The 15,398-nt window shown below is 49.8% G+C and overlaps 1 protein-coding gene across 1 annotated transcript; it reads left to right on the forward strand.

The window, feature by feature from the left end:
* Nucleotides 1-1,152: 1,152 nt before the first annotated feature.
* Nucleotides 1,153-14,973, forward strand: vwa2 (von Willebrand factor A domain containing 2; the record flags this gene model as incomplete). Its single annotated transcript, XM_084485604.1, has 13 exons — nt 1,153-1,264; nt 2,439-2,572; nt 2,981-3,090; nt 4,763-4,975; nt 6,602-6,735; nt 7,299-7,428; nt 8,833-8,888; nt 9,140-9,247; nt 9,825-9,970; nt 10,723-11,158; nt 11,852-12,424; nt 12,641-12,763; nt 14,666-14,973. The coding sequence occupies 13 exons, from the start codon at nt 1,153-1,155 to the stop codon at nt 14,971-14,973; spliced, it is 2,583 nt and encodes an 860-aa protein (XP_084341730.1).
* Nucleotides 14,974-15,398: the final 425 nt, after the last annotated feature.

Raw genomic sequence — 15,398 nt, forward strand, 5'->3', positions numbered from 1 at the left:
AACTTCACCTAACTTCACATGAATCCCCTAAATTGAAGTTAAGTCTATATGAAGGCTGTATCTTATCAACATAACCTCCCCCCAACTCTCCCCAGAAAATGAATTTTAACTCCACATAAACAATATCCATAAAAAACGTTAATCCTTAAGTACCATGGGATACCTTTCCGTAGCAGCTTTCCCCAAAGGCACTTCGTCATGATTAACGATTCAGTATTTGTAAAACTCACATAGTTTGCACAACTAGCTAGTTGTAAATGTATCCAAACCAGAAGGTGCTTGAAGTTTTCATTGTTGACAATAACTTTCACTTGCCTTCAATCCTGGAATGTCATTGGACAAGGTTCAGGAAGTCCAACGTTGGGAGAAAAACAGTTGGGACATTGTGGGCTGGAACCTCTTACAAAGACTTTCAAAGTAATGCATATTGCTTAAGCTAGCGTAGCGGCCTAGCATGGCACAGCTACGTTACCCAATAAAATCAAGCTATTCATGTTATCTGTTCAGGTATAATAGCACCATCAGGGGAGGTTTCCCCACAGTGTGTGTTCACCGTGCCACTGGCCTGTGCTCACACTAGGCAATCTCAACTGGGCCTGAGTACGGTAGCCTCTTGTACATATAGATTGTGTATCCGTCCGTGTGTTGGTTCATTAGCGTCCGTACCGTGGCCTGAGCACACCTCTCTGAAGTGTACTGAGGCCACGGAATTGAACTGTACTTGAGTACGGATGGTGTGCTCACACTAGCCAAACGATTTACACTTTAGGGGGCAAGCGTACTCGGGTACGGTACAGATGGCCTAGGGTTAGAGTGCGCCCTAAGGCCCTCAGATGGCTCTGCAGGCCAGGCCCATGGCCGGGAATTAAGGTTAAAGGAAGAGAAACCATGGCTTATGGTTAGCTGTTTCACACTCACCTTTGATTGGTTAATCCATTCAATGATAAACTCAGATCAGGTTTAACCGTCTCATTCTTTCCCATTTCGACCAGAGTTTATGGGGTCTCTCTTTCAGTAATTTATGCTCTGGTAAGGAGACACTTTAAAGTAGAAAAGTGGGAGGTTAAAGGCCTAAAATGTCGGCATGTCTGTGTTGTACACATTGTGGTGTCAATCTGTCTTTAAACTACACTCATGACATGTTTTTTAACAATGTTCACGCATGTGAACCCGGACCACTACCTGCCAGCACGACCTGGCTGCTCGCTCCAGGAGATCCAAACCAGCCGGGAGATCCTCTCCAAGATCAACGCGACCGGAGAGAGTAAGTAGCAGCTTAGAACGAAACAGAACATGTCGAATCATAGAATAACATACACCAGGCATGAGGTATCATAGTATAGCATAATATAGTACAACATAGCATGTAGTAGCCCAGTACAACATAGCAACAACATAGCATGTAGTCTTACAAGGCTGCATATGATGTTAGCATGGGGGTGGCCCCAGTGGGATTCAAACTCCTAACCCTGGCAGTGTTAAAGCCATGGGCTACCACTAGACAGGACTCGTATGTAACCGTGTTTGTTGTGCACATTACATAGTACCGCTGACACAAGCCCATTCTGTGAGGGCATGGGCATACCTCTGGCTGAGAACACAGTGTAGTGTTGTAGGTGGCGCAGTCAGTTGTCAGGTATGCAGTGGGTCGGTTCAGACTCGAGTCTTTACTGGGATCAGAAACATTACACCTGGGGATAATTTGATTCGGGCCAGATAGCCGGGGAAACCCTTTAGACTGAAACACAAGGAGCCATAGTCTGCACTCGCTGGTCGACATTTGTTTTCATCTCCCGGTTTGAAGTTTTTTTTTCCTGGTTTGACATTCCCCTCTTCCTCCCCCATGTGGTAAAATCTCCTCACACTTCTCTCCACACCCTCTCCTCCTCTTCCTCACCCGCAAACCACCTTGGCTAGAGAAGCCAGACTATAAAAACAGATGACTTCTGAAGAATTGTACAGATTAATTAACCTTTCCTGGATGTACGTAGAACACGTTGATTGATTTTGTGTTGAATCGACTGGTCATGTAATTTGGAATCAAATAAGTCAAGCCCCTAAGCCCCTCCCACCAGACGATGTCCAAGCTAGTCCAAGCTGCTGATAGGTAGCTGCAAAACCAGCCCTGATTGGCTGCTTTACGGCCGGCGGGTTGAACATATTTTAAAGCCTTCTTCAAGTCATCAGACACTTTGATTTACAGATACACAGCTGCTGGAGTGTTTTGAGTCATTTGATCATTATTAACATAATTACTTTACACAAGTATTGCTACTATACTACTTTACTTACTGCTCCTTTAAATGTTTTGTCATTAGTAACTAATACAATTCACCTTTGACAAATATTGAACCATTTCGCCAGTAGGTAAACGTTGACATTAGTAAATGACAGCCGCCCGTGTGTGTGTGTGAATTGAACCGTGTGTGTCTGTGAAGTGATGAAGTGCTCTGCGCCCATGGACGTGGTCTTCCTGTTGGACGGCTCCTACAGCGTGGGGAAGGGAAGCTTCGAGCGGTCGCGCCACTACGCCACCAGACTGAGCCGCGTCCTGGACGTCCGACCGGACAAGGTCGCGACCCCCTTCATTTCAACTTCTTACCAGACTTTACATTACTTATAGTCAGTCGTCTTGCGTTTGGTTGTTCAACAATGCCTTGCTCTCCCCTTGGTCCTGCAGAACCTTTCCTCTTGTCTCTAAGATGATAATGCAACACTTTTGTTTGAGGTTTTCCAGACATTAAAGCCATTCTAATCTGAGACCAGAACATAACCACTTTAATATGACGGGCTCAACGTGCTCAACGTGATGTATGGTTTCACCCACTGTTGGTCTTACACACAAAGGTAATGATGTGTACTTCCTGTCCGTTGCTAACTTCCTGTCTGTTGCTAAGTTCCTGTTGGTTGATTATTTCCTGACTTTTGCTAACTTGCTATGGGTCGCTAACGTGCTACTTGTTGCTAACTTGCTGTCCAGGTGCGTGTGGGCGTGGTGCAGTTTGGCTCCTCCCCTCGGCTGGAGATCTCTCTGGATGAATGTTCTACCACAGAGGAGCTGACCAAACGCTTGAAGAAGATAACCTACAGGTTCACATTCTTCCTTGTTTCACTTTCCTCTCTTCCTTTTCCTCTCTTCTCTCGTCTCCTTCTCTCTTCTTTAATCCACTTCTCTTCTGAGCTGCCTCTCCAGTCAGGCTCTCAACTTCTCTTATTTTTTCTTGTCTACCCCTTTCTTTTCTCCTACTGTTCTCATTCGCTCGAGTGTTTGGTGTTGTCTTCTCTCATTCTTTATGCTCTTCCTCTTCCAAAACACAAACTCAGTGTAGAGTCAAATCAACCCGTCGCCTAGCTGTCGCATGACAACGGGAAGCAAGAGATCAGACAGGTTAATAAAACGACTATACATCCTCTCATGCAAAAACACATGATCCGATTAAATTACCAACATGCTGAGAAGCACACGCATCCATGCACACACAGACACCCACGCACACACACACACACACACACACACACACACACACACACACACACACAGACTCACACACATACAGACACACTCCTGTGTTCTATCTCGGGGACACACACACACACACAGTGACAGGGTCTCTGGTAGGTAGAACTAATTAAGTTCAGATTAGTGGTAGGGCGGCACCAGATATCAGATAAGCTCTTAAGATGACAGAGATTGCTGCTGCACGTGTTTGTGTGTGTGTCTGTCTATCTGTGTCTACGTGTGTGTGTGTGTGTGTGTGTGTGTGTGTGTGTGTGTGTGTGTGTGTGCGTGTGTGTGTGTGTGTGTGTGTGCACGTGCAGTATTCAAGACCATTGATGTGTATGTTTGTATATGTATCTCTAAAACCACCGCCCATGAAACACCAACCCCATCAGACAAGTCATGTGGTCTTGGAAAAGTGCCAATGCATTGTCCACAGCCAGGTCGTTAACAAATATGAACCAACTGTTATTCTAGAAGGATTAACGTCCTAATCTTTTGCTTTCTTTCTTTCTCTTCTCCTCCACCACCTCCTCCACCTCCCTCCATCCATCTTTTCATCCTACCCTCCGCTCCACCCCCCCTCCGTCCTCTTCTTCCCTCTCTACCCCTCTCCATCCCTCTTTTCCTCCTCCCTTCACCTCAATCCCCCCCCGCCCTCCACCTCCCTCTATCCCTCTCTCTCACCCTCCCTCCCTCTCTCCACCCCTCCATCCTCTTCTCCAACACCTCCTCCACCTCACTCTCTGCCCTCCCTCCCTCCCATTCATCCCTCTCTCCCTCCCTTCCCCCCCGTCCTCCACCTCCCTCTATCCCTCTCTCTCACCCTCCCTCCCTCTCTCCACCCCTCCATCCTCTTCTCCAACACCTCCTCCACCTCACTCTCTCCCCTCCCTCCCTCCCATTCATCCCTCTCTCCCTCCCTTCCCCCCCGTCCTCCACCTCCCTCTATCCCTCTCTCTCACCCTCCCTCCCTCTCTCCACCCCTCCATCCTCTTCTCCAACACCTCCTCCACCTCACTCTCTGCCCACCCTCCCTCCCATTCATCCCTCTCTCCCTCCCTTCCCCCCCGTCCTCCACCTCACTCTCTCCCCTCCCCCCCCTCCCATTCATCCCTCTCTCCCTCCCTTCCCCCCCGTCCTCCACCTCCCTCTATCCCTCTCTCTTGCCATCCGTCCCTCTCTCCTCCACCTCGCTCACTGCCTCCTCCACCTCCCTCCCTCCCTCCCCCCCCCCCCCCCCCCCCCCCCCCCCCCCGCCAGGGGTGGCAGCACCCAGACGGCCCAGGCCTTCCAGTACCTCCTGAGGAAGGGCTTCCCCGGGGGCCGGAACTCGTCGGGCGTTGCCCGGGTGGCGGTCCTCCTGTCGGACGGTCGGTCCCAGGAGGGCTTCTCCAAGGGGGGGCTGGTCCAGGCCGCCTCCCAGCTCAAGGAGAGTGGCGTGGTGCTGTTCGCCGTGGGCCTCCGCCACCCGAGGTAGAGCCATCTAGAAGAGCTGTTCTCCCTCTTTATCAGGATGGATGGACGAATGGTTAGAGGGAGGGAGGGAGGGATGGACAGACGATAGATGGGTTGGTGGATAGAACAGATGGTTAATACATCAAGTCATTTGTCATTTGCTAGAGGAGCCATAACATTCTAGAAGATTGAAAATAATCAAAAAATACAATCTTTTCCACTTTAATGCTATGGATGGATGGGTGGGTGGATGGATGGATAGATAGATGGATAAAAGGGTGGACAGGTAAACAAGTATAACTTGGTCTTCATTAAACTTTTAGATGGATGTATAGAGAGATGAATATATTTAATATACAGCTAAACTTTAAACATAAACATTTTTTAATTATTTGATCAAATAATTAAAAAAATAAACAAACATTTTTTAATTATTTGATCAAATGTTGACTCATGCGGTCATATTTTCTGAAATGAATGAAACATAATAAATATGAAATTGGAGAGAAAAGAAGTGCATTTACAGAGGATTTGCTGACCAAGAGGCATTCAATATTAATAACTCGCTTCACTAGAGCAGGAAACGGCAGTGGAACATACTTGTGATTGGCCTTGTGCAAGTGTTTTTGTTGGGCCCCCACCCCCCTCGCCCCTCCTCAACTTTCAATCCCCTCCCCTTCCAATGTCTCTGCCCCCCCCATACTTACTGCTGTACTTGGGGGACAAGGAGGGCGAGGTAGGCAAAATATCACCTTGCTACATTAGCCCCTGAGTTTTTGCGCTAGTTGCAGGAAATTTGATTGATAACTGGATTCAAATCATCTTGAATGAGGAAATCTTACCTCTTTATAATAGCCTCAAGCAGCAGTAAACACCTGCTACCATTTTCTTCTTGCGTTCAATTTAAACAAATTCCAAGCAGTATAAAAGCAAAAGCAGAGGTGAACTTGGAACATTTTGGGGGGTTTCCCAAGACTAGTTACAATAAACTAGCCTGGTGCTACCAGACCATCGTACTTCATTTCATTTGTACAGAAGGTCTGGAACTGCTGTAATTGGCAAACGTTCACTCACTTGGAGGCGGGTGTCTGTTGAAGTTTAAAACTATTGGATCTGCCCAGTGCCACTCTGGATCTGCCATAACCAATCGCAATAGCGTTTGGTCGTGACGTATGTCATACGCCGGGACCGGCCGAAAACTACGTTGCGCGCATGCGCAGGCTGTGTACACAAACAAAACAAGATGAAGCGTGAAGATGTCTGTCAACGATAGCTGCAGGTTTTGTTCATCTAATTTTAGAGTTCAAGGAACAATTACAAATTCTACATTAATATCCGATAGTAAGGACAGAGATAATGTTTGCAGTCAACTGTCGAGGCTGGGTCTTGTCATTGACAATACGTCGCTACTTCGACGTCATCGTTCTCAGCCACTTCCTCTGTTCGCTGATTGGTCACACAGAAATTTGTTCGGGGCAAAATCCCACTAACAAGCCCCAGCCCCAGACTGACTACTGAAGGGAAAAATGAAATTTGGGCGGAAGTAGGTGGGCGGGCGGAGCCAGGCAAACAATAAACTAATGCAAAAATAAAATCATACCGACGGTTGAAGAAGACCCTGCTGATTGGTCTGTCCCTCTCTAGATGGGAGGAGCTTCACAAGCTGGCCAGCGCACCAATGGAGAGTCACGTGTTCTTCGCGGAGCATTTCTCAGACGCTGTGAATGGCCTGTGCACTACCCTGACCACCTTGTCCGTCTGTGACGCCACACCAACAGGTATGTACTATAGACACCCCCGACCGAAGCGTTGGAATAAGACCGCAGGAACAGCACTGCACTGGTGAAATGCGAGTTAGACCAGCGACCGCTCTGATCTGATTGGCTAAGATGTATGACAGGGCACGTAACAAACAATATTCGTATAACATCATAGCATAACATCTTTAACTCTCGGTCTCTGTCTGTCTCTCTTAACTCGTTTTTTCTTTCTCTCTCTCTCATCTCTGTCTTTGTGTCTGTGTGTGTCCATTGTCAAGGTTTTTGCTTTTTTACCATTCAAACTAGGTAATGTACTTTGTAGAAAAACAAGTCGTGAGCCCAGTGAGAACAAGCCTACAGATTGGAACATCAATAATATTTAAATTGACAACTTGGACACATTCAAAAACATGTGGGACTATGAGTCCCACAATGTTCAAGCAAAGATGGAGGAATATAGTTTTTCAACTAGAACAACTTCAGTTTGTTTCCATGTTCATGAAAAGGAAAACGTGTCAGTTGTCATTAACATGGGTGTTCAATAAAGCTGTGTGTGTTGTTTTTTTTAACCCTCTTGTCAGGTTGCCAGGTGCGCCCCTACCCGTGTGAGAGGAAGACTCTGGAGAAGGTGAAGGAGCTGCATGGGAACTTCATGTGCTGGAAGGGGGCCATGGGAGCCTCCACCTACACCACCCTGTGTCCACACTACAGGTGAGCCCCACGGACACACACACACACACACACACACACACACGCACGCACACGCACACCATATCGTCATCAGGCAGACTTCATACCCTCCCTTCTATCTACTAACCCCCTCACCCCTATCGAAATACACCTGAAGCCCTTCCTCTGATGTCTGCCCACCCTAGTTGCACTCCTAGCCAGCCCTGGAAGGAAGGATCCCTCTTCCTCTGTGTTCCTTGCTTAGGGTTAGGGGGTGTTGTATACTGTGGGCCTGTGAGGCCCTCTGAGACGCTCACGGTGATGTAGTGCTACACAAATACAATTACAACCACAAATTACAATATTCACAATATATTACAATGCATTACAAACCACAAATTACAATTACAAATGCAACTCTCTTCCGGGAAAAAGGTCTGTACTTTTTTGTGTATCTTATGTGGCAATGATGCACCACCACTACAACAACAACCAAAACCTTTGCTTCATTATGATGTAGAATTGAAACTCTTGCCACTATTGCCAATATTGATTATGTTCATTGGTAGCAGCCTCACTTGTAACCATAGTCATAGCCTTGCGTCGAGCTGCAAGGAAACGCTCCCAGTGTTATCGTTGAGAGCTGCTACACTGAGCATTCTGATACACAGGAGACATGCAACAGAATGCTAAAATATACCATTCTGCTACACAGGGATGTCAATGCATCCCTGTGTGCTTTCGACGCGTCCCTGTGTGTTTTCAAAGAAAGTACATATGTTTGATTCTCAATTAATTTAATAATGTAAAGATGAGTAGTTGTAGTTGCATATTGCAGTGTGAAAAATGTCCCCCTATAAGGAAATAACTGTGTTTATAAAGTGCCCCCGTGTAACTACAACCCTGTGACCCTCCTATGCACCTTTTGTTTACTTCGCATCCTCTCGCTAGTTTCAATTTGTGATCATGGACGCGGTGCAGTTGATAGTCGAGGTAGAGAAATACAGCGAGTTGTATGACCTCAGGCATTGTTAATAGAAGGATGGTTTAAAGACAACTTTTGGAGGACAATTGCTGCTGTCCTTGGAGCTTCACGTGAGTTCGGCTGGAAGTTTGCCACTGAAAACATTGGCCTGTTGAATGACATGTACTGTAAGCACAATGCATTTGTGATTGTTCGAGCACTCATAGTTATTTATTCTATGTTCTCCTATATGCCTCTATTGCTCCTATACATTGGCTAATCCCTGAAATCCTGAGCTCAATGATTCGGATCAGTGCCTGAGAAGACGAGGCAATGATCTGTGCTGGAGTGTGACACTACATTTCCATTTTAATTGCTAAGGTACATGACCTTAGTAATCACACTGTATTTAAACAGATATTTTTCACGTTTGTAAATTACATACCTGTGTGTGTGTGTGTGTGTGTGTGTGTGTTTTGCAGGTACACAAAGGCTTACACAAGGCACCAGACAGTCTGTCATCGAACCATATGCCCAGGTGCCAGATACCTTGTCCCTCTCTCTGTTCTTATCTGTATCCTTCTCTCCATCTCCAGTCCTATTGCTTATCTTAATTATATCTAGCTCTGTCTTGATCCCTCTCCAACCTTCCTCTCTTTCTTTCCGTCTCTGTCTCGTTATCTTGATTGTTGAAAAGCAATATTGCTGTTCGTAATCCTCTTTGCCCTCGCTCGCTCTCTCTCTCTCCCTCCCCCCTCCCTCCCCCTTGATGTCTCTCTCTCCCTCCAGATCCATGTGACTCTGAGCCCTGTATGAACGGGGGTACGTGTGTGTCCGAGGGTCCGGAGGGCTACCGCTGTGTCTGTACCCCAGGGTACGGGGGGGACCCCCACTGTGGTGCGTACTGAAATACCCCAGACCACAATCCCGTCATACTGACCCCTCGCTTCAAAACAATGTACCGGGAGTGGCTTTTCCTTTACGAGGACAGGGGTGATAATGAAAACCCTAAATATCAAAACAGCAACACAAAGTTCCTTACAATGTAAACACAACAGAAAAGAACAATGAACAGTGAAACAATCTGAATCCCAGATTTAGATTGTGTTAGATTGAAAAGAGTAATCTGAAAAGTTTTTTTTTTCTATTTTGTTTAAAGATAATTCGCTAACACTTGTTGTAGTAAATTGGCTGCATTTACATTATACAGCGCTTCTCTAACCAGTGGCCGCTCAAAGCGCTTTACGATATCGACTTAACATTCACCCATTCATGCACATACACACCGACGGCGGAGTCGACCCACGCAGGGCGACGGCCGGCCGGTCAGGAGCAGTCAGGGTGAGGGTGTCTTGCTCCGGGGGGAAACCTCGGCACTCCTTCGACAACCTTCCAGCTACCAGTCAACCCCCGCTCTACCTCCTGGGCCACGTCTAGTCCACTGACGGTTGGTCTAACCCCCCCCCCCCTCCAGCTCCGGCGCTCTCGTTGGACTGCTCTGTGGACCTGCTGTTCCTGGTGGAGGGCTCGGCCGCGCTGGGTTTGGAGGGCTTCCTGCGCCTCAAGGCCTTCCTGAAGCGCTTCCTGCAGACCGCCATGGCCTCGGACACGCCCACTAAGGTCAGCGGGCGGGGCGGGGCGGAGCTGCTGCTGCTGCTGCTGCTGCTGCTAGTCGAGGGTCATACTGAGAGTAAAAGGCTTAGTTCAACCTCTTTAGCAAGAGAACGGGGTCTCTAGACTGCAAAAAAGGTATACAACCTGTTTGTATATGTAAGTATATATATATATATATATATAAGAAAAAGTATACAATTTGCAACACCGTTTTTACAATTATGGTGGTAGATTCTGAGTGTAGTAACGAAAAAAATCACTAATTCACTGACGTCCGGGCGTCTTTTATAACAAGCTGTATGTCTTACAACGTGTGTGTGTGTGTCATCAATTTTAAACGCGCCGTTGTCCCATCCTACCTGTAGGCAGCGTGCGACCTGCGCCCCCTACCTGACCCATAGCGACCTGCGCCCTACCTGACCCATAGCGACCAGCCCCCTACCTGACCCATAGCGACCTGCGCCCTACCTGACCCATAGCGACCTGCGCCCTACCTGACCCATAGCGACCAGCGCCCCCTACCTGACCCATAGCGACCAGCGCCCTACCTGACCCATAGCGACCAGCGCCCTACCTGACCCATAGCGACCAGCGCCCTACCTGACCCATAGCGACCTGTCCCCCGGTCCACTGTGTATGTGTGTGTGCGTGCGTGCGTGCGTGCGTGCGTGCGTGCGTGCGTGCGTGCGTGCGTGCATGCGCGTGTGAGTGACCACCCAATGACACCTCCCGGTCTCCCCCCCCCCCCCCCCCTCTAGGTGGGGCTGGCGGTGTTCGGCCGGGAGGTGCGCGTGGAGGCCCAGGTGGGCCGCTTCCGCGGGGACGTGCGGGGGCTGCTGGCGGCGGTGGACGCCATGCAGCCGGTGGGCGGGCCCGCGCGGGCGGGCCAGGCGCTGCGCCACGTCACGGGCCACGGCTTCCTGAGCGCGCCGGTGTTCGCCGACGTGACGGACGACCTGCCCCGCGTGGTGGTGCTGCTGACGGCCACGCCCTCGGCCGACGAGGTGCTGGAGCCCGCGCGCTACGCCCGCGACCGCGAGACCTTCCTGATCGGCGTGGGGCCCGAGCGGCTCCGGGCGCAGCTGGACAACGTCACGGGGAACCCCCAGCGCACGCTCACCTACGCCGGGGCCGGGGGCCTCGGCGGCAAGGTCCCCGAGCTGACCGCCAAGATCTGCAGCGTGGACAACCAAGGTGAGGCGGGGGCGGGGGGGGGGCCCCCCGGGGGGGCCTCTGGGGTCACTCGGGACCGCTGTGCTCACATGGAGGCATGGAGTAGGGGCCTCCACCCAGAGGGACTGAGGGGGGAACCTGAGGCTGACTGTTGTCAAAGCCGACAGCGGAGCTACAGAATACAGTCGGTGTTCGTTTCCGTGACCGAGATTCTTAGAAAAAAACAACTGGACAGGAGTGCGGCGGTGGGACACACACGCTGTTGGTTTTACAACAATGTAACCATGGACTCCTGGTTCTTTTAACACAATGAACCGTGAGTGTGTGTCCCTAGGTCGCGGGAGGAGGAGGAGGACAGCGAGGCGAGGCGGAGGTTTTGGTTGTTGTTATCCGTTTCGTTTCAGTAGAAGGAGCCTTTGAGGTGGTGGAGGAGGAGGTGAAGAGGAGAGTCTCCGTATTATAATGTCCTTACGTTTACATTGAGGGCATTTAGCCCTGCACTGGCAGATGCTTTTATCCAAAGCGACTTACAACAAGTACATTTGACGTACAACATACAATACGTGCGTACACTAAGTGCCGGGACGTACAACATACAATAAGCGGTAGAAGGGGGGTGAGGAGAGTCCTCCCATTGAACGTCCCCTAACCCCTGCCCCGCTGTGTGTGTGTGTGTGTGCGTGCGTGCGTGCGTGTGTGCGCGCGTGCGTGCAGGCTGCCTGGGCCGCGCCCTGGACCTGGTGCTGGTGGTGGACGCCTCGGCCAGCGTGGGCCGCGACAACTTTGCCACGCTGAAGGAGTTTGTGCGCGGCGTCACCGTGCAGTTCGACGTCAACCGCGACCTGACGCAGGTGGCCCTGGTCACCTACGCCCGCCGCGCCGGCACCGAGTTCCCGCTGGACGCCCACGACTCGGGCTCGGGCGTGCTGAGCGCGGTGGCGGCGGCGCGCTACGGCGGCGGCGGTGGCGGCGGCGGCGGCGGCGGCGGCTCGCTGGGCGCCGCCCTGCTGCACGTGCGCGCGGCGGCGCTGACGGAGGCGGGCGGCGCGCGGCCCGGCGTGCACCGGGCGGCGGTGGTGCTGACGGACGGCGCCGGCGGCGAGGACGCGGCGGTGCCGGCGCGGCAGCTGCGGGACGACGGCGTGGCGCTGTTCGTGGTGGGCGTGGGCGACCTGCAGCGGGAGCGGCTGCTGCGAGTGGCCGGCGCCGAGGAGCGCGTGATGGCGGTGCCCTTCTACGAGGACCTCAAGTACTTTGAGGACGTGCTGGTGCAGATGCTCTGCGCCGGTGAGGAGCAGCGGGGGGGGGGGGGGGGGGGGGGGGGCTGTGTGTGTGTGTGTGTGTGTGTGTGTGTGTGTGTGTGTGTGTGTGTGTGTGTGTGTGTGTGTGTGTGATTCATTCCGTCATATGATTGTATCTTGAATAGATGCACGGATCCTTAAACTTAAAGTATATACAGGGATGCATTCTTATAAACCCTGAGCCTGTAACTCCTCCAATCAGAGCTGAAGAAACCAATGGACCCGTGTAAGCCCAACCCTTGCATGAACGACGGCGTCTGCAGCCTGTTAGGAGGGAGCTTCCGCTGCGACTGCCAGGGCTTCGAGGGACCGCAGTGTGAGACCAGTAAGTTCAAGGGATACCACAAAAACACCAACGCCCAGGACACTATTCCCCCAAAATGGGCCAGCGCAACAGCGGCTGTTTCTCGTTGGCGTTCTCAAAGAGGTGTCAGGTGTACACTCTTATGGGAAGTGACCTCATTGTCAAAATTCCGACTATCAGAGTGACTAGAGTTTCCGCGCGCGCAACCTCTCGTTGTGATTAAACCCAATACCGACTTTCTACTCCTCATTCACATATAAGGTAATTTACATTTCTTACAGAGAAATTACTACCTCAGGGGTAGTATTATTCAGGAGATTTTCAGGGTACAAATGTCAGGATATGTTGTTCACACATACCCATGGGCCATCAGGAGAATATCAGGACTTACACGTGTGTCTGAAAGCAGCTAGTGTGTGAGCATTTCATGACATTATAAAAAATCAAGTCAATTTATGGGTTACAGGGGTAATTGTTCAAAGTGGAAAGTGTAGTATACTATGGATGCAAATCAATTATTCGATAGCTTTTACTGTTCAGGGCTCAAAGTGCATTGACATTGCATTAAAAAAAAAAAAATGCATGGTAACTACTATTGGTTAGTTGAAAATAATAACAAACAGCTGAAAATTGTGTTCATATACCAAAGCACCTTAGTGAAATAAACTAAGTGTAACAACAGCTAAGGCAGCAACCTACCTTACTATAGTGAAATAAAGCACGTGTTTGTGTGGGGGAGAGGGAGAAGGGGGGGGTGTGTGTGAGGGTGTGTGAGGATTGCGGATTGTACGGATTGGCTACCTAACGTGAGAGTTTAAGATGTTTATTTAATTTATTTTTTTTACCAATTAATTAAACATCTCTTCAAGTGACCCGGCCAAGACAGGCAGCAGTAGACGACACTCACACATAGCATGTACACACAAAACATTAGAAAAATAAAACAACTGAAACAGTCGGCAGGGGGGCTCAAGGAGGAGAGTAATATTACATTTTAGCAACAAAGTGTAGTCTTGTGGTGGACTTTATAGACATCGTTCCCCATACTGTGTTATTGACACGTTTATAGCAGAACGTCTTACCTGAGAGAGTTGAGAGTTTGACTTAAAACAGACAGAAGGGGGGAGGGGGGGGATATCAATATCTCAAGACGTTGCGGGATGCGGGATCGATCTTGCCGTTGTCTTTCAACTTCTGCGTGCACGTGTGTGCAGTGTGTGTCTTCACGTGTATGTGTGTGCGTGCGTGCGTGTGTGCATGTGTGTGTCTTTGCGTGTATGTGTGTGTGCGTGCGTGTGTGCATGTGTGTGTGGTGTGTGCGTATGCAGTGTCCTGAACTGCCTTTGTCTTGAAACGTCTGCGTCAGCGCACGCTTGTTTGTTTTTGCGGGTGTGTGAGTGTGTCTGTGTGTGTGTGTGTGTGTGTGTGTGTGTGTGTGTGTGTGTGTGTGTGTGTATGTATGTGGTCTGTATGTGCGTGCGTGCGTGCAGTGTATGTGTGCGTTCGCGCGTGCTGTGTGTTTGTGTGTAAGCTGCAGGCTGCTTGGCACATGCACATTGACCAACTTGTCCGAGTAACTTGTCCAGGCCTGCTATTATAAAGTAGTAAGATATGTTTGTCTTTAGTGCCTGTGTTTTATAATATCAAATTTACTATTTTTACTACAAAGATTTACTATCTGTTATTTTTTTTAAATAATGAATAAACAAAATGATATTTCTATATACACAATATGGGTGGAAATGTAGTACAATTTGCAACATGTAGGCTAAACGTATACATTATTATAAAAATGTTGCTACACATTATCAAATGTAAATGATGCTCCATAGTTCCTTTCTGGTGTACGGTGCTTCAGTGATTATTAACAGTTAAAGCCATAAGCGTGCTTTACTGGTCTTGACATCTGGTCGTGTCCTCCAGAGAGCCGCTGGTCCAGAGGGGACCAGCCCAGACCGGACCCCCAGCCGAGCAGGAGCAGGGGAGACCAGCCCAGAGGGGCCCCTCAGAAGAGCAGGAGCAGAGGGGACCAGCCCAGAGGGGCCCCTCAGAAGAGCAGGAGCAGGGGGGACCAGCCCAGAGGGGCCCCCCAGCAGAGCAGGAGCAGGCAGGGGGACCAGCCCAGAGGGGCCCCTCAGAAGAGCAGGAGCAGGCAGGGGGAGAGGAGCCATGCAGAGCTGCTGAGCCACTACAAGCTGCACCACAGGAGGCAGGCCAGACACAAGGCCTGAGAGGCCACGCTACACACACACACACACACACACACACACACATACATAAACACACATACTCAGGCCCTCATGCGCGCACACACACACACATACGCACTGTTTAAACACACGATGCATTAAAACACAACAGATAAACACGCCAAATGAAAACACACACGCACAAACCGGTACATACACTGGTGTTACTGTCGCAAAACACACATTCGTGCACATGAATAATACACTGGTGTTTACACACGTGCACGCCGACACGAAATAATGGACATTTGGTGTAAGTCATTGATTACAGTGAGGAGGAGAGAGGGAGGCGACATTGTACATTTCCGGACTGACTCTGCCCTCATGCTTGAGAAAGGGTCTTCAGGTCTTCTGAATCTTTCTTTGCGCGGATGATTCCATTACATTTATTTAGAGTTTATTCATCG

Source organism: Micromesistius poutassou (genome assembly GCF_964030765.1).
Source record: "Micromesistius poutassou genome assembly, chromosome: 21".
Taxonomy (NCBI): Eukaryota; Metazoa; Chordata; class Actinopteri; order Gadiformes; family Gadidae; genus Micromesistius; species Micromesistius poutassou.